At 33.1% G+C, this 20,784-nt stretch overlaps 1 protein-coding gene across 1 annotated transcript in view; it reads left to right on the top strand.

Annotated features, from left to right (window-relative positions):
- LOC106878286 (uncharacterized) overlaps nucleotides 1-20,784 on the top strand; it is a 135,218-nt gene that overhangs the window by 81,225 nt on the left and 33,209 nt on the right. Inside the window, exons 11-12 of the mRNA XM_014927463.3 lie at nucleotides 13,198-13,337; nucleotides 18,344-18,379. Coding sequence (XP_014782949.1) covers nucleotides 13,198-13,337; nucleotides 18,344-18,379 — 176 coding nt within the window. The remainder of the gene's footprint in view (nucleotides 1-13,197; nucleotides 13,338-18,343; nucleotides 18,380-20,784) is intronic.

Genomic DNA, 20,784 nt, shown 5'->3' with positions numbered 1-20,784 from the left:
GCTGTATCAGCATTCAAACTTATTTTGTGGCCTGGTTAAATTGCTGGGGTTTTCTCAATTGAAATGCAAGCTATACATCTTTTATGAGCTTGAATTAGATGAGACAAAAATATAATATATTTACTTCTCAGAGTGGCAATATCTTTCCAGCTGTTCTTTTGTCTTGAAGTCCTGGTAGCCATTATAATAAAAAGGTCAATATTGTTAAAAATAATTGAATAATTGACAAGTAACCAGGTGATCATCTCTTATTATGCTCAAAGGGTTTCATTTAATAATTATTTAAGCAATTAGTACTTGCCATTTCATTAAAGATACTTCAAATAAACTTTGACATTTCTGTCAATGCAGGCTATATCAATAGTTTCCTCAGACTAATTTTTTTCCTCTTCATGAAATACACTGACTGAAATTGTTTCCAAACAAGAACTTGTTAGCAACAATGACAGAAATTAATACAACCAGCCTGAAACTAATTTGAACTTAATAATTTAAAATAAACTATATACCAAATATGCATGTGTTACTTTGGGTGCAACAACACTCTGTGTGCATGTATATCCATTCCTGAGCAGATAGGAATATGCATGTGTATAAACATGGGAAATATGTCTGAAGAAATGTTTTTATCTGTGGAAGGAAATGATGACAATATTACTGTTGATTATGACAGGGCAATATGAAGGCATATCACTCAGTGGTTAGAGTGTTGGGTTCACAATCATGAGGTAGTGAGTTTCATTCCTGGACTGGGCTGTTTTTTGTGTTCTTGTAATTAACTTGCCTCTCTCTCTCAGAATTGTTGACCTTGTGCCAAAATTTGAAATCAATATTACATATGTAATATCTATTCAACTCATTTTATTCAGCCTCTACATAGCTTCGTCATTCAATGCTTGTGTCTCACTATAATGCAATATCAAACATGCTTGGTGAAGTTTGTCTCAGTGGCAAGTGTAGAGAAACCATTGGTTTTTGCTTAAAGGTGGTTATCACAAATACATTCATGATAGCCACCTCATATAATCAAAACAATTTAACATCCATTTTCCATACTGACATGGATTGATTGGTTTGACAGGATCCGATGTGCTGGAGGACCATGTTGTGCTCCAGTGTCTGTTTTGGCATGGTTTCTGCAGCTGGACGCCCTTCCTGATGTCATCCACTTTACAAACTATACAGGGTGCTTTTTCTTAGCACCAGCATTGGGTGGGGGTCCTTGCAGTTTGTAGGGGCCCTTATAACTGAAAGCGAAGTGAAGAGAGGTTGCTGTAATTCTTGGTGGAGTGATGAGAGAGAAGGAAGTATCATGAGAGTAATAGATTTATAGTTGTGAGAGGATGGTACTGGAGGTGGACTGTAGAAGGGACAGGCAAAAGGGAAAGGATTAATGTCAAGGGTTAGTGATAAAGTGGGGAACTGAGAGGCAAGATTGATGAGGGGGATTGTGGAGGGGATCCATGGCTTTACCACATTATAAGGATGAGTATGGATGGAAGATGTGAGGAGAAGGGAACATGGAGAAAAATAGATAAGAGTGGTGAGGATTTAGAGTAGCCACTGAAATAAAGAGAGATGATGAAATCATAGGGGTAGGCCAAAGAGGGAGAAGTGGGAGGGTGTGGAGGAGGTAGAGAAGTTGTGGGGGAAGGACAGTGAGAGAAAACAAGGCTGAGGGAGCAGTGGATGAGTGCAGTGACAGTAGTGAAAGAAAGAATGGCTGAAGGGTACAATAGAAGTAGGGGGAAGAACAGAGCATGAATGCAGAGAAAGTATTACAAGTGAGGAGGCTGTGGAGAGAGCAAGTTAAGAAAAAAGGCAGTGGGAGCAGAAAAGACTAGAGAGCAGCCTAGACATAGGGAGAGTAAAGGGTGAATGCAATGAGAGCGAGATTGGAAGGTGGGGGTGCAGTGAGAGAATGAAAAACTAGAGGGCATCAAAGAGGTGGGGTGGAATAGAGGAAGAAAGTAGTGAAATCATCCTTTGTGGGGAGTCTGAAAAGATAGGCAAGGAAAAGCAGAGAACAAACGCAATGAAAGCATCCCATGTAGGGAGACTGAAGGTAGTGGACGTGGAGAGACAGAGATGTGCATGAATGCAGCAAAAGCCATCAACACTCCCCTTGTTAGCATTCTTTGTGCTACGCTTGTTTGAGAGTGAGTTTCCTCCAGTACAGCATGTCACCAAACAATGAGTTCCTACCTGCTCTCTTTGTAAATATTTATTAAGGCTTTTCCTCTTTTTGTACTCTTTGTTCATTCATTTAACATCTGTTTTCCATGAGGTTAGATAGGGAGTTATTTGAGACTGGATTTTAAGGTGAGATACTCATCCTATTGTCAAGCCTTGCCTGCTTTTCAAGTAATGGACTTTTGTTGTTGTAGAAAGTGCAGAGTGATCAGTCTCAGTGTCAACAAGGAATGTTGATAGTCAAACATTTGTGCACACTACACATGCACACACATGTACATGCACATGTGAGCATGTACACATACATGCATGCACACACACTGGTTTCTTGCAGTTTCTGTCCACTAAATTCACTCGCAAGGTTTTCATTGTTCAAGATACATGTTGGAACCAAACCTGAAATCACATGGTTGTGCAGTGAACTTCTTTACCATTCAGCCATGTCTGTGCCTATCATATCATAAACAACATTTAGGATTGTTATGTGACTAATTAGCATTGTTTTTATTTTATTTTATTTGTTTATACATATAATTGGAGTTACATAGTGAAACCTGAACTCTTTGACTAGCTGAATCAATCAGCCTATCATTCAAAGGGTCAATGGTTCATATTCCATCACTGGCTTTAGACTAACCATGCAAAATATATTTAAATCACAATGACTATTATTAAACACTAAATATGCAGCACTGGAGATACAGCTAACCCCTATAACCAACAAAGGAGTTGCACAGTTGATGGATATTACTGTCCTATCAAAGGAGAAATGTATTTCTGATTTACTAAAAACTTAAGAACACAATCGATGGATTGTTAAGATTCATATCAAGATTAACTCCACTTGTCAAAAGACCAGTATTGATTGCATGCCCATTTATGATTTATTAAAATCACATAATCTAATTAAGATAAAACATATAAATAAAACAAAAGTACAAAATTTCAAACCTGATTTCATAAATCTGGGACAGGTACCTTATCACTTTTTTTTATCACAAGTTTTTATTTAAAAGAAATTTTTTTTACACATATAAACAATATTAAAAGGCTTTAAAAATTGTTTATTGATTTCAAAAAAAGGTGTTTTAAAATCTGTTAAGTTATATTGAAATACAAATTGGCAACACTAAATTGATTCTCTATAAAGTAACAAATATGAAAGAACACTATCTTCATTTTGTTTGGTTACCTTTTGTGAAGCGATCACTTAAGATAATTATTAGGTATAAAGCCAGCAACTTTACAAAAGAAATCCTTTTTCATAAAAAGAGCATTGATGGTATTTTAGGTTTTAGTGGAATATATGATTACTAGCAAAGTAGTAGTTGCTCACATCAATATATGTATAAATTGTCGAACGTTTTATCAAAATACTTAATAAATTAAAGGCTATAGAGAAATAATACTGTCAAATATATTGAAATTTTAAGCTTTTATATTAAAATCAATATGAACATGATTTTATAAATTTCACTTAATAGCAAAAAAATAATAAATTGTTGAATATTAAATTATTACATTTATGATATTTTGTATAATTTTTTTTAATAACTAGAGTAACAAAGACAAGTATTATTATGTTAAGTTGGAGTTGGTAGATTTAAATGATATTAACATTATAATTACCAGGTTGAGATATAAAAACAACAACTGGGACGTGAACTGCATTTCTTTTGCTTGTCAAGTGATAAATGACATTATCAGTTTATATAAAAAGGTGGCTGTTATTTTCTTTCTTTCAATTAGGTATTATAACCATGGAACTATTTGTAAGTAAATAAAATACTTTTCCAGGTAAAATGATTGTTAAAATAGCAAAAGAAATCATAAGATAGTAACTAATTTGAGAAGGAAAAGGTAGATATTCTGTAGTGTGATAATGTGGTTGTCCAATAAGATGATACATGATTCCCATTGGTTTTTTTTTCTTTTTTTTTGTTTGTTTCAAGTGGGTATTCATAATGTCTAATATCAGTTTTAGTAAAATATTAGAGGTTAATTCATTAAAAAAAATCTCTTTAACTGTTTATAGGGATCATTTTAATAACAAAATATCAAGTAGATAAAATACTAAACTAACAGTGTATGGAAAGCTGCAGATAGCCAAATTCATGCAAGAGGTCAGTGGTCTGTATCTTGATACCTAGATTGTGTCAAATTTAAGGAAACCTCTACATAGTTGCTTGATAATGAAAATTAGCAGCCAAATCTCCTTCATATCACTCACTTTAAAAAGGAAGATCCACTGCAGTTCTAATTACACTTTGTTCAATTAAAAGATGGGATAGTCATGACTAGAATGCCTTTGGCCATAATCTGTACAATCAGTATTGACCTGGAGTTGAACAGTAACTTAGCTCCCAGTAACTGAATCTATCTGGTTGTGAGAATAGACTGCAATGGTATAATTCACAATACAATGTGAGCAGAATAACACCAGAACTTGCAGTGTTGGCTTGTAGTGCTGAATTCAGTTTCTCTCACAGAAAAAGTTATATTTGTAACAGTCTAGCATCCTATCAAGGAGAAAGAAAGGACTCATTAAGAGGAACACTAAATTAACAGGAAATTGATAAATAGCTTGGTAGTTTATGCGTTCAAAATCAAATTCTTTTACGTGAGAAGATATTCAGTGTTTAATAGAGTATATAAATTATAAACTTTGTCATGTCACAAGAAATAAACAGTAATTTTGTTACTTTATATTCTGAGTTTAGTAACTTTGTCTTTCATCTTTCTAAGACTGGCTTTAATAATTTATAGATTTATTCCTATGTTCAAAATCAATATAATATATAAATGATAGCAATTATCAAACTAAATACAGAAATAGATTACTTAAATCCAGTGATGAATCAAACCTAACTTCAACATGACAATTTTTGCACCCATTTAATAACAAGAAGAGGAAAAGTTGCTTTCTTTTGTCTTCATTATTATTTTGCTCTGATTGACTGTTGATAAAATTGATTTTGTATTGACATACTCATGAAACCTTACCATTCATAGAGACAATTTACGCTTTTTTTCTCTCATCACAGTATGTCCGACACTAAAGACACCTCTAATAATCACTAGAATTTTAAGATTAGTGTTGCATTGGTAAGAGTCAATGTTGTAGAGATATGTTATTACCTTGAAGGGAGTAAATATATATTTCAAACAGATTACTTTATTGAAAATGCAGAGTACATTATATTCTATACTCTGAAATTCTCTACAATCAATAGTTTCTCTCTGTTATTGCAGTGATCCCTGACTGCTACTACAATTGTTTCAGCTCATCTGAGCTTATTGATTTTATGTTACCTTTTACACTCACTCAAATATGCCCACATTTTCTCATCCTGTCATTTCAACTATAATCTTGAAGCTACATAAATCTTCCTTGCCCAATGGAAAGCAATGAAGTGAAGTATATTGGTGTAATGTGAAAATAAAAAAATATAATAATTTAGGCGAGGCTCTTCTCTTCAAAATAAATGTACCCAGATATTTCTACTTTTCAGGACACTCAAAATCATACTTCATTTTTTGTTGTTTCTTTTTGAAGACATGACAATGTATTCTAATAGTTTCCTGAGATTTTTGATGGGATTATCTTCATTTTTTACTCAGAACTATATTCCTCAACCCCTGATTTAATTTTCCCTTCAGTTTTTTTTATATTTTCATTAGACAATTTACATAGAACTGTAACTGTACTAATATGACACAGCTAACTGTACACTCCAATCTGGATTTCCATAGAAAAGATTTAGGTACTTCTACTGCTCTTCTTTAGATTAATCCCTCACAAATCAAGAAAGGGGAGGAAGTAACTATTAGATTATTGCCAAGATTAGTGGGTGCTGACATGGGTGATTATTTGAAAAAATTATCTAAATACCCACCACATGTTGAAAATATACCAGTCTGAAGATAGAGAATAAAATATATTCATCAAATATAATCTTACCCCATGAAGTATCCAAAAAAGATTCAGGGAGAAAGTAATTTCCTTTTTATTGTCAACATACCCAAATCATTATGCCTTCTTTTTTTATTTGTGACATCTTTCTTTTGTTGTTCTTCCCCACTCCCAGTCTCTTGTGTTCTTTGTCCTCTTACCATCCTCATTTGCACATAACACAATCTCATTGTATAAACATGCGTTCTCACTTCTCTCTGTCTGGTACATTTTCTCTTTATTACTATTATTTTGTTTTCTCTTTCTATTCTATTACTGTTTTTTTATCCTTTTCTTCAAATTTCATGTTTACTTTATTTCAGTGTTCCATCATTATATAGGATGGGTTTTGTCTGGGCTGTAACTTATTCATTCTAACACTGAACCGATCAAAGTCTTCATTATTTCTTCTTTTTATGCAGCTGTAAGAATTTGATTCTTAGAGATATACTCTAGAGTTTTACACTTGCAGTGTTTTTTTTTCTTTTAATATTTATTTTATATGTATGTGAGAAGCCTAAAGCTTGGCCATCACTCACAAGCAAATTTAATCTGATAGTCTAATCATGTTTTCACTAATTATTTTAGGTGCCTATGTAATTGCAAGCATTACAGACACCCTTTTGGCCCACTCATCTCGATCCAGCTAAACAATCAGGACGTGAACAGTTGGAGGGTGAAAAGATGGTACCAGCACTCAGCTGATGTTTATTTTCAACTGAGTTGAATGGATACATTAAAAAGCAAAATGCTCTGCTCAAGCCCATAGCTGGTACTTGGTCTAAAAAACAAACTCATGACCTTATGATCGTGAGCTCAAGACCCTAACTACTAAACCATGTACTCAATCATTTCTTTACATTTGTGAGATCATATCACGGATTAACAATCCCTAGAACTACCACCTCTTTCATATTTGCTTTGGAATATTCTTTTTCTGGTTTCAGTCATTGGATTGTGTGGGTATGCTGGGACATTGTCATCAAGTGTTTTTAGTTAATCATATCAAACCCAGCATTTATTTTGTCTTATGCTTATCGGTATTTATTTCTTAGCTTGTCCACTTGACACACTAGTTTACACTTGTTAACATAAACAGACACATATACATGCATACATGATACATTGTGTGTGAGTGTATATGTATATGTACTAAATGCTGGTCAAAAGCATTGGTTCATCTAATGTAGAAGATATCTGCCCAAGGTGTTGCACAGTGGAATTGAACCAGAGGCTACTGACTGTAAAGTGAACTTCTGAACCACATGGCTCTGCTTGAATCTAGATGTATCTCTTTTTTTTTTATACTAAGTATAAATGTTTTTTTTTGTGTTTCTAAATCTCAGTCAATATTTTCTCCAGATATATCCACACAGATAGGGATAGGATTGACTCCTAGATCCTTATTTCTAATTCAGGATTTCAAGGACCTTGTCCTCTGTGCAGGCAAAACAATAATAGACATGTTACTGAATTAGTAAAATAGAAATTGTTTGCTTCCTTATAATAATACAAGAAAAGTTGTTTTTAGTATTTAACCCCATAATAACTGATCCAGCAGAGCTTGGGGTCAAAGGCGTTCTAACCATGCACAGCTTATCTTTTTTCCTGGTACAATGTATCTAGGATTACAGAATCCAATGTGCATTTCCTTTTTTAATATGATAACATTGAAGGAACTTTTGCTGCTGTTTCTAACATGTTGAATAACTATGTAAAGATTCTTTGGCTTAAAGAGAAGGATTACCATTATTTAGATAAATTTTATGGGTAAAATTTTTGTAAAAATTTTTATAGCAATGGATTTAATGTGGAATAAAAAACAATTATATTGAATCTAGAACAAAAAGTTGTGAAAAGTATCACATTTTTGTAATGCTTAAGTGACACTTACAATGGAATACTGCTTATATGTGGGTTGATGCTGCTGCTATACGTACAAATAACTTAGAACACACTCAAAGAAGGACATGCAAAATATAGTGACCTCTAGCTATACCTGTCTCCTCACTATACCTATTCTACTGCTACTTCAACAGCCTCTGCTTTTGAGAACTAGTAAATTACATACTGCTTCTACAGAGGACTACCTGAGACACATTTGTCATCACTTGTTCTGAATCTTGATGACCCCAAGTCCTTACTAAGTACTGTTCCCAATCTTTTCTTTCCAGAATGTTACTTCTCTGGAATTCCTTTCTAGCTTCTATGTTTTTACTACAGACATAAACTTGGCCATGTGTACTTAATGAAATATACTGTCAATGTTTCAGTTTTAATATTTTTTTAAAAATAACCAGGAATTCAAAGGGTTTTAGTGAAAGATAAAAAGAAAAAGAAAAAAACTTTCTGCATTATTAACCTGCCATTTAGGACATTACTTAACAAATGGTTCTAACATAAAATTATGACACATGACTTAAATCATCATCATCATCATCATCGTCGTTTAACGTCCGCTTTCCATGCTAGCATGGGTTGGACGATTTGACTGAGGACTGGTGAAACCGGATGGCAACACCAGGCTCCATCTAATTTGGCAGAGTTTCTACAGCTGGATGCCCTTCCTAACGCCAACCACTCAGAGAGTGTAGTGGGTGCTTTTACGTGTCACCCGCATGAAGGCCAGTCAGGCGGTACTGGCAACGGCCATGCTTGAAATGGTGTCTTTTATGTGCCACCCGCACAAGAGCCAGTCCAGAGGCACTGACAACGATCTCGCTCGAAAACCCTACGAAGGCCAGTCAGGCGGTACTGGCAACGGTCACGCTCAAAATGGTGCATCTTATGTGCCACCCGCACAAGAGCCAGTCCAGGGGCACTGGTAACGATCTCACTTGGCTTGCCGGGTCTTCTCACGCACAGCACATTTCCAAAGGTCTCGGTCAGTAGTCATCGCCTCGGTGAGGCCCAATGTTCGAAGGTCTTGCCTCACCACCTCAGCCCAGGTCTTCCTGGGCCTACCTCTTCCACGGGTTCCCTCAACTGTTAGGGTGTGGCACTTTTTCACGCAGCTATCCTCAGTCATTCTCACCATATGTCCATACCAGCGCAATCGTCTCTCTTGCACACCACAACTGATGCTTCTTATGTTCAGCTTTTCTCTCAAGATACTTACACTCTGACGGGTATGCACATTGACATTACACATTCAGCGGAGCATACTGGCTTCATTCCTTGCGAGCTTACGCATGTCCTCAGCAGTCACAGCCCATGTTTCACTGCCATGTAGCATGGTTGTTTGTACACATGCGTCATACAGTCTGCCTTTTACTCTGAGTGAGAGTCCCTTTGTCGCCAGCAGAGGTAAGAGCTCTCTAAACTTTGCCCAGGCTATTCTTATTCTAGCAGCTACACTTTCAGTGCACCCGCCCCCACAACACTTTAAAACAAACTGTTCCGTGCCATTGAACCAGGAGTGATCTCAGGCAGATTGATGTTGGAATGGTTAAAGATGTTCAAACTGAAAAGTAACCATATCAATTTTACCAGTTTTGGAAGGCTTGCTAAGGTTATTAAGAACTGCCTGTTCCTTTCAATTATCAAATCATTAAAAAGTATAGGAAATGCTTGTAAAAAATTTTTTTCGTTAATACAAAATAGTTCAAAATTTCTTTTTAATAGAGCATATTTTATCAATTTAGTTAGAAATAAAATTATTTAAAATTTATTACCCATGAATATTGTAGTTCATAAACTGCTGATGCAATTAGATAATAAACATATTTTTAAATGCACAAAGCATTTATAAGTTTTCCCATGTGCTTTGAGATAAGATTTTATGGAAGATCCATCATTTTCTTGCAAAGTAATTACATGGTTATACAAAAGATAGTAAACTAGTTTCTTTTGTAGATAAATAACTTTCTGGTTTAACTCACTAAGGAGTTGCATGTTACCTACTGTTCTAATCTTAAACCCCTTTGCTGCAGCACATTTATAAGACAATCTACAACAATCAAAACAAAACCAAAAGAAAAAACAGCTAAATAAACAAATTGTAGAGTAATACTTTCATATATGAATAATATTGAAGCCATTCTTGATATTTCTTATTGTTTTGGCAGTTTATGGTCTTTCATGCACTTATATGTTCATTAGTATTGTTTCAATTAACATTCTAGTTGATTGAACAGCAAATATTCAAATAAATGGAAAAATACAAAAAAATATATATATATCTACAGTTCTATATTTAAGAGATGAGGAATTCTGTACAATATTTACACTATTTACATTATTTACATTCGACTGATATTTGTCCTCATCTTGTTTGTTGTTAACACAACGATTCCAAGCAGTGACCTGAACACTAATAATAATAATAATTATAATAATTATAATAATAATAATAATAATAATAATAATAATAATAATAATATCGAAAAATACCTTAGGAATGAGAACCCAAGTTCTAAATTTTCCCAAAACACCTCAAGAAGGCTGGAGGGTATATCAGCCAAAACGTGTTAACAACAAACAAAATGAGGACAAATATCTGTCGAATGTAAATAATGTAAATAATGTCAAAAATATCTGTTAATAATGTGTGCATCTTCATGTATATGTGTGTGTGTGTGTGTGTATTGATTGAAAGGGGAAGTGTAGATAGAAGGAATGGGGAGAACTAAACTGGAATCAAATCTACATCTTTGCTAGTAGCATATTACCAATTTGCTACCATATATATGAGATCTGAAAAGGCTACTCAGAAGGCCTCCATGATGATGGAAAGATGATTTAGATGATTGAGTTAAACAATTTGGGCCAAGAGGGAAAAAAAGGTTGCAATCGAAAAAGAAATGGAAATGCATTGTATAACAACATCTGACAGTCTGTTTGATACAGTGATGTATGTGGGTGTATATATATATATGAATCAAACAGTTTGATTCAAATTCCTTGGTACTTCGAGTTTCAAGCGTGATGTCTGTCTTCAGTCATTGGAATTAGAATGAGATGTTAATAGGAGAAAGTCACTGTTTATTACTGGGTGTTAGCCTGCAATTGGTCGAGAAGGTCACACAGTGTCACAGTTTGATGTTGGCATTTCAGGGACAACAATTACTTGGAAAATGCCACATATATATATATATATATATATATATATATATATATCATTCAACCACGGTAGTGGTTGAATATATTCTTAAGTCCATCAGTTCGTCAATCACAGTAGCTTCCAAGTTTCACCACTAATTCAGTTCTCAACCTAAATTACAAAAAAAGAGGACATCTCCTCAGCTACACTTTGGCATAAATAGTTTGAGATTTGGTTCAGTAGTAAAAAAGTTACATCAAAATATCTGTGACCTCAAGGGGGGCAGTAAGGCACTTATTCATCTTCAATTAACATAAATTTTATTTTAAAATAAAAGTATACTTTTCTTAGGTTTAAATAATAGAAAAATGCATGAGGAATTCAGAACTGTTAGTTGCATTGAACAAAAATTAGTAGAAAAAAAGTTATGAGGTGAAATGTAATGAAATTTATTGTCAGTAAGTGAGGAAGTAAGAAGTAATGCCCCAAGCTATAATGTTAAGATAAGAATATATTGCTAAAATGAATATTTACATCATAATGTGGTGAGTTGGCAGAAACATTAGCGCACTGGGTGAAATGCTTGGAGTTATATTGTCTGTCTTTTCGTTCTGAGTTCAAATTCCATCAAGGTTGACTTTACCTTTCATTTATTTTATTTTTTAATTAAGTATTTAATAAAGTTATTTTTAATATGTTGTTGAATTAGGGTAAGTTTAACTTTTATTATTAATTTTCTCTTTCATCTTTATTTAACTTGCTTTCTGCTTTTCTTGCTTAAGTGCTTTCCTTTTCTTTTTAGTTAATTATTTAATCAGGCCAGTTCATTAATGTGTTATATGCTTCAGATATGTGCATCTAAATTTATTGAGGCAGGAATATAGTCATTTTTGGCTGTGTCTCTAGGGGCAGATCTGAAGGCATGTAGTAAGGCTGTCCAGAAAAGGCATTGGTTAAAAGTGCTAATATTCTAAATTTACTTTTTAAATTTCAAAATGAATTAAAAGGGATTTTTCATATATCAAATTTATATTAATGGGACATAGGTAATTTTGACTTGTGTCTATCTGATATGCTTTTATAATTACTTCTGTATTGAATAATTATTGATAGATCTAGATTAGCAGCAGTCAGTGCTATTATACCAAGCTCAAAATCTAGGTTACTTAAGGTGAGACTGGTAACTGATGGTTTTGGGATCTTGTTGTTCGTAACTTTTGGTTAACCATGGTACAACCAGCAACATGGTAAAAATCTCTGCCATTAATTTGGTGTGGATGGGTAATATCAAATAATTCAATCACAGCATATATTTAAATTAAACATGGAAAAATTGAAATATTATCATCACTTACATCGAAAAATTGAAATATTATCTTTCAGTATTTTATAAGTTAAAATCTTAAATTATTAATTGACACATTATTAATTATCTTATAACAGCAATGCCTGGAAAAAATCATGGATTATATGGAAAAATGCGAGCATGAAAAGTAATATTCTTAAGATTATAAACCTGGAAAAGTACAGGACAAGTTATTACACCTGGAAAAGTATAGGACAAATTATTACTTCTAGTAAAGTAAAGAATAAGAAACATCCAGCTGTAGAAACTCTGCCAGATCATATTGGAGCCTTTATAACATCATTAAGATGTAATGCAATATTGTGGTATCCATCATTTAGAATATCTACTGTTAACTAAAGTTGATACCTTCCTCAAATAACAATAGATGAAAGCTCTAACAATTTGTAGGAATAATAAACAATTTTCTTTTTTCACTTTTCTGATATTTTCAAACCATGAATTCTTAAAATTTTACTCCAGTTAATCAAATTCATAATAAAAACAAGAGAAGCTAGTATACTAATTTCATCCAGTACTCTTATCCCTCAAAACTAATATATCTTCTTTAACTCTTTTCTGGCACAGCACCTTGAAGCAATTATTTAAAACTGAACTTTTAATATCTATTTAAGTAAAGAAACACTTTTTTATCTTTTTGATTAGGAGACAATGTTTTGCTACTGCTGAAAGCCCTAAACATCATAAAAAACTTAGTTCTCATTGTGATCAGAGATGTCCTGGAAATGAAATGCAGTATTGTGGCTCTCAGCCTTCAGATTCTCTTACCTTTTTACAAGTTTATTGTGAGTAACTTGGATACCTCCTAAATATTTCCCTGAAATCTTTTATCTTTTTAATGTTTCTAATCTACATATGTTTGTTGTTACTTAGCCCTAAACCAGCCATTACTGAGCAAATTTATAATCAAAGGTATCTGTGACAATTGCACCTTTTTAGTTTTGACAAGGATAGTGTACCCTAGACTACATTATTCAATACAGAGTATAAGTTGGAGGGAAATTTGGCTGCAGTTTCTACCAAGTTGAGTGACCATGCTAAGGATCCCTTATTGGTTTGTTTTAATAGTTATTTTGAAATAATATATCATCTTGTTTTTTTAATGTTTTATTATGAGAGAAAATGATTGAGGATCTAGTCTTTCTCATTTACAAAATGAGACCCCCCCCCCCCGCCTTAATTTTGCTCAGATCACTTTCAATTTTGGTGTATCGATGTAACTCTGAATTTTGATTACGATTAACCAATTACAAAAAATCTCATAAATTAAAGAATCTGATGTTATTTGGAATTAAAGTTGGGAAATTTGGGTAATTTTAGCCAATCAATAGACAGTGTGGCATTAGCAAATTGTTACGATGACAATCCCATGCTGTGTTGTGGTTCACTTTTGTCTGTGCCGCTGTTGTCTATGTTGATTTCTCACCCTTGATTCTTCGCACCATGACATTCTTTTCACCCATGTGTTTTGTTTTAATCTTTCTGTGTGTTAGTATATTACATATTTTTCTGTGCTTTTGTGTGTTAGTATTCTTACATATTTTTCATTTCATATATTTTTGGGACTCATTGATTCAGCTGGATTTATGATTTCACTAGGTTAATTCTATTCATAAAAATTTTAATTAGGAGTATTTCTTAAACTGTTAGCTTCACATTTCAACAGCTTAACTGAAATTTAGCCCATGTAACAGAAACTGAGAGGAATATCGTGGAGCAGAGAAACTGTGGGTGATACAGATAATTTGACATTATTTTTGAATTCCACATGCAAAAACGTATTAGATACAGGTATTCTTTTCCTTGGGACAAATTCTTTGTCAACTAATGTTATTCTTATTGTAATTTACAAACCCAAGCATGAAAACGTTATTTAACTTTGGAGTTTTGGAGACAGACACCCCTTTTTCATGCACACACACAGACACACACACACACACACACACACACACACACACACACACACACTTATATATTAATGATGTACACAAATACATGACAAGTATACATAATACTGAAATATGCATAAAGTAAACAAATGCAGACAAATATATTAATATAACAAATTTTTAAAAATGATTAAAAAAATATACAATCAATGAAGAGACAAAAGAAGCAGTAAGATGATACATGTTGATTTTATTAGATGTTTCTGTTTACTTAGAAACCCACAATGAAATTAGGTATTTCTGTTTATTTAGGAACCTGCAATTAACAGGTCAGGCACTAAACTATAAATTTCACAGGGTACATCCTTAAAATTGACACTGCTTCGCTAAATGCAAAAAATTTCTGTCTTGCCATTGGCTAAAAATACCCAGTTTTGATTTTTAAACCTCTGTAACTTTTTTCTTCAATTTTTTTTTCTCCACAACATCATACCTTCAAAGCAATGAGACTGGAAAGCTACATTATTATAGCTGATTTTCAGATTTTATACTTCCTTTTAAAAAATGCATATTTTGTGAATGAAAAAACTAGATCCATGATTGATTTTGCATCAGTTTTAGTTATTATTCTGTTCTTTAAATTGATTTCAGTTATTCATTATTATAGCAGGATTGGTAAACAGAAGATAAACAATTTGTCCTTACTTTAATTCTTGTAATTTCAACTGCAGCTTCTCTGCTAGTTTCTCTCCAAATAGCTGCTCAACCAGGTCAGAAGTGAATTGGGCGATAATTTGTCACATTCACCACCAACTACTTGCAATTGTTTCTTATTCAAATATCTTCTCTCTCATTCACACTCAACTTCTAACCACTTTCTGAACACTCCTTTGTGACATTGGGTCAATCTTTCTAGTCAAAAACAGTGTTCTGTATCATCATCATCGTTGTTTAACGTCCGCTTTCCATGCTAGCATGGGTTGCACGATTTGACTGAGGATTGGTGAAACCAGATGGCTACACCAGGCAAACACATTCACCAGTTCCTCAGTCTATCTTACTATTCCCTGCTTGCTGTAGGTCACGGATGCTCTTTCCATAAAAACTTCCTTTAACCTGGCTTCTCTTCTTCTTGCATCTAGCAAGGCTTCTTTGCTCATTTCTAGATATTGTGTCAACACCAGCCCCTCTAGATAATAAAACTTGTGAAATTGCTAACTCCCTGCAGTTTTGTGACCAAACTAACCATCTTCACCTGTATGACTACAATTCACTCATCACTAAATGGTCTTATCACATTGCTAGTGATTTTCACTTTGATATGTTCACACAGTTATGAGCCGAAATAGCTTGTAGCAGGGATTAGGCAATTGGATGTAAAACAATTTGTCCTTACCTTAACCACAGGAGAAAAAGACAGTAGGTTACACTGCAGAAAGGAAGTAGAAGGAAAGACTACCTTGTGTGGAAATCTTTTTCCTTTTTCTCCCTCGCTCTTCACTCTCTCTCTCCTGGCACATTGGCGACACCTGCTTCCGCCAAGAAAAGGAACAACAGCCACACACAGCTTGTCACCTCTGTTCCCACTTTACTTGCTGTCTCAGCTCATAACATCACAATTATTTTACCTCTCTTCATGGGTATCTAGTACTTTTACTATTTGATATATTTACTTTCAAACAACTGGCTATTTATATAACTTATTTCTAAACTGTCATCCACCCATTAAAACATCCCATCACCTGCAAAACTTTTATCCTGCTTTATCTTTAGTAATATAAGTGTTTCCAATAGCTGCTGGCAGTAACACTCTGATTGATTCATTTCAAATGTAAATAATTAATGGGAGAATTGCAAAGAATAATGATGAGAACATATAATATTAGAAAGAATAATTTTTTTTTTTTTATAATTCAAGCAATTTCAATGGTGTTGATAATGTGGTTAATGTTGATGGTAGTTGAAGCCTGTATTTGCTGACAGATACTTTTATACCAATGAAAGATTTCTCTATTCATAGAATAGACCGTTTGAACAGTGTATTGTGCACTAGAGGTTATAAATCTAGTATCATTGAAAATTCTGGCTGATTAAGATTAGGGGAAAACATGAGAATAATGTTTATTAAATGTATATAAATCTAAGGTAAAATACAGTTTTGTAGACTAAGAAGGTTTAAAAACGAACAAAAGTTTTAAAAATATTATTTACTAAACTGAACATAGTATTATTGACATATTATGAGAATGAATTTGGGAAATTAAGGAAGCAAGTATAATTAATATGTAGATAGAACAAAGGAAACTAACAATTTAGTTAAGGCTAATGAGCTGATACTAATAGAGACAGTTAAATTCATATACTGCTCAATAGCATGGATATCAAGCATAATGGAATAGCTGGTTAGATGATAAAGTTACTGGATTTACTATTCTTATTTGGTTAGTTTACAATCAATTTTTAAGAAAATAATGTATTTACAAGGACAAAAAGCTGAAAACAAAATGTCTGAAACAAAAATTATTGATTTAACTAATTTTTACTCACATATAAGAAATATATTAAAATCAAATTTGAATGTTAATCATTAATTATATGTAACAAATTCCTATTTAGTAAACAGTATTTGTTTAGTAAATATGGGAATTCATCTGTGAAGCAAGTTAGTAAAATTCATCTTTTCATAAAATACAGACAGCCAGATAGTGAAAAATTAAGATATATTAGAGTTAAGGTATGAGATGCATCTCTTAGATAATATTTCATTGTCTATTGCTAGTAAATTACTCAGAAAGTTCTGGTACTTATTCATCAGGAAAATTGTTAACCTTATCTTTAGAAAATGTTATTACTCTTTAGAAATTAGGATTTCTAAATGAAATCTAATCTGTTACTTTGTACACACCTAGGAATAAAAACAAAACCACCATCAAAACATAGTATAGATGTAGATACTGCCAAAAAAATTATTCATCTTTAAAAATGAGGTTAATAGTTCAAAAACTTATAAAGTTACTAACAGTTCATTTCACACATTTAGACATTAAATTTAGTAGGTTTTGTAAATCTAGACATTAAATCTAGTAGGTGATGTATGTAAAAAATTTCTTATGGCATTGAAATTTGTCCCTTAGAAAAAGACATTTAATTTGTCTTATCCAGAGACACTATGAAATATATGTTGTGACAGAACAAGTGACCCATACAAGGACTAATAGTTTAATAGCTTTTCTACCTCACTTTTCCCTTTCCAATAAATGTCACATAATATTTCTTATGTATCTAACTTTTTTATCTCATAATGATGTTCATTAAAAAAAATTTTAATAATGCTAAGTGGGTGAAATAAAATTTGGATAAAACTGAAAATTGTCATGTTGTTATCAACATTATTATATGAATAAGAGAATAATTTAAGACCCCTAATTTTTCATAAACATCATGTAAGCAAATCAAATTAAATTTGTTTTTGTTTTTCTGGTAGATAGATATTGTAAATAGTTTACAATAAATAAATGAATAAAGCTTAATTGTAAGATAATTATAGTTTAATATGATATAGTAATATAGTTAGCTCATTGCTTTCTTCTGTAAAAGATGGGGGAACATATGTTAAATGATGATGATTAAATATCAACTTTGGCTTGCCTCATATATACTATGGAAAGACAGAAAGAATTTAAAAAATTCAAATTTAGTTGTTGGAAACAACACCTAAGCTATTTAAGATATTGTTTGGAATGTGACAGAAGGGTTTCCAAGATCCTGTTTTTATGATGAAGCAATGTTAATAATAAATAAATTCAAGTGTGGAAATAAGTAGCCTTAAAATCACACTATAAAAAATTATTTTTCTAATTTAATTATAATAATATATTTTCTTCATTTTTAATTGGAAATAGGGATCAAAACCCCAAATCAGTTTTATTCACCAAATGGTAAGAATTTCTCTAATTTTGTTGTTTATTATGATTAATTCCTTGTAAGAATGTTTTACTCTATATTCTTGTAAAAGAAACTGTTGCTGTTATTTAACATCAGTGATTTACCAAAATATCCTAATATGCTATTGATATACTTGTTTTCTAATACTAACATAGTCTGATTAATGTATCATTTTTGTTGATCCAATTTCCCAACAAGACTAAATGCATATGAATTATCATTATTCTAACATCCACTTTTCCATGCTTGCATGGGCCAGATAGTGTTTTACTGTAGCAGATACTCTATGGCCAGAAGCCCTTCTTGTCAACAACCCTCGCCTGTTTTCAAATAAGAAAATATTTTTCCATGACCAGAAATGTTTCTCACAGAAAACTGGAAAAGAACAACATCACTTGTATGATGATGATGCTCATTTACAACCATTGTGTGATGTCTAGGCAAGAGTACACACACGCACACACATACATGATGGGTTTCTTTCAGTTTCCATCTATCAAATCCACTCTTAAGGCTAACTCAACATGTTTTTTTCATTCTCTCTCTATTTATTTCCTCTTATTCCTTTCTGTCGAAGAGCGTAGGCTCGAAACGTAAAAGTATTTTCCTTTTTTCCTGAGCATCAAACTAATACACTTGCTTATTGTTCCTACACCTGTCTTTGTCTTTCTATTAATATGAACTATATATATATATATATATATATATATATATATATATATATATATATATATATATATAAACAAAATAAGCAACACGGATTTTAAAGATGATTGCAGTACGCACGTTTCATGCTACTCCATTTATATGCTACTCCATACTATATTCTGGTGCCTAAACATAAGTACCATATTCAATTATGAATCTAAATCTAAACCTATATATATGTAGTCACACCCTATACTGTATTAGTTCTTTAGTAATTATTGGCACACCTTGTAGCATTATGCAAATGATTCACATCCTTAACTAACCTTATTCAGACAGAAGGCACTTAACTACGACTACCTCAACTCACCTAGTTATAAAATACTATGTGGGAGTCATTGGTAGCCAGTTCTTTAACTTTGTGCCAAGTTCAAATCCTACATTAGACCAAACTTACATGAAATGACATCCTATGCAGTGGTTAAGGTGTTGCACTTATGGTTGCAAGATTGTGGGTTCAATTTCCAGATCAGGCGTTGCATTGTGTTCTTGAGCAAAGCACTTCATTTCACAAACTATATTATTCCATCATGGTTTATACTAGTGTCTACTTGGGTAACCAGTCTCTTCTCAACAAATAACAAAGAACTTAGAACAGAACCTTTTGCATTACCACTGGCTGCACACTGATCACACCTTCAAATCACCTATACAATGAAACAAAAACATTTAAACTGAGATTACTTGGACATGTGAGAGACAGTTTATTGTTGCAGCAAGCGCCAGCCTTCACTGTCCCTGGCACAAAATGTATAACTATCACTTAACACCAGAACACCTTAAAGTACAATTACGTTAAGAACACCCATTCCAGGCAACCATAAAAGCATGTACACACTAAAATACCTGTAGCATCAATAGTGCCATTATCTCTAAACACTAATGATAAATACAAAAGGACAATTGTTGTGCTCTAATTGAGTGTACCTTGCTGGCCTCCACTGTGGTCACACAAGATGTAATAGGTATACAATAACAAACTGGGCAGTAGAGAAAATTTAATAGGCTCAACTTCTACACTCAACTCATCATCATCATCGTTTAATGCCTGTTTTCCACGTTGGCATGGGTTGAATGGTTTGACTGAGGACTGGAAAGCCAGCGGTTGCACCAGGCTCCAATTTGATCTGGTGATGTTTCTACACCTGGATGCCCTTCCTAACGCCAACCACTCCAAGAGTGTAGTGGGTGCTTTTAATGTGTCACTGGCACAAGAGCCAGTCAGGCAGCCCAGGCATCGATCACGTTTGGATAGTGCTTTTTACGTGCCATTCCGCACAATAAACCATAGCATGCTGGAGTGCATACTATGGTTGTCAAGGAACTTATAGATTATGTGCTATCATTTGATCACTTACATGCCATAGGTTTTACCAGTTAATTCTATAGTGGGTTGTCTGAAAAATGGCATACCAATACCAGAATATTAGTTGAGTAACTAATGTTGCAGCCATAGCCATCCAGACAAATCAACACTTCAGACTAAAATGTTGTAGTATTCCAGTACCAAATACTTATATATAAGTCATATATAAAGAGACAACACAAATCACTAAACAAAAACTCAGAATGGATTACAGTATCAGTATTGTACCCCTAAAACACTTAAGACCAGAAAGAATTATTGCACTCACTAATATCTTCTCATCCTTATGCCTTCATTGCCAATTCCTCAGAAAGGCTAATAATC

The sequence above is a fragment of the Octopus bimaculoides genome, chromosome 3 (assembly GCF_046866305.1).
Source record: "Octopus bimaculoides isolate indiv1 chromosome 3, ASM4686630v1, whole genome shotgun sequence".
NCBI classification, from domain to species: domain Eukaryota; kingdom Metazoa; phylum Mollusca; class Cephalopoda; order Octopoda; family Octopodidae; genus Octopus; species Octopus bimaculoides.
This window is presented reverse-complemented; position numbering and strand designations above follow the sequence as displayed.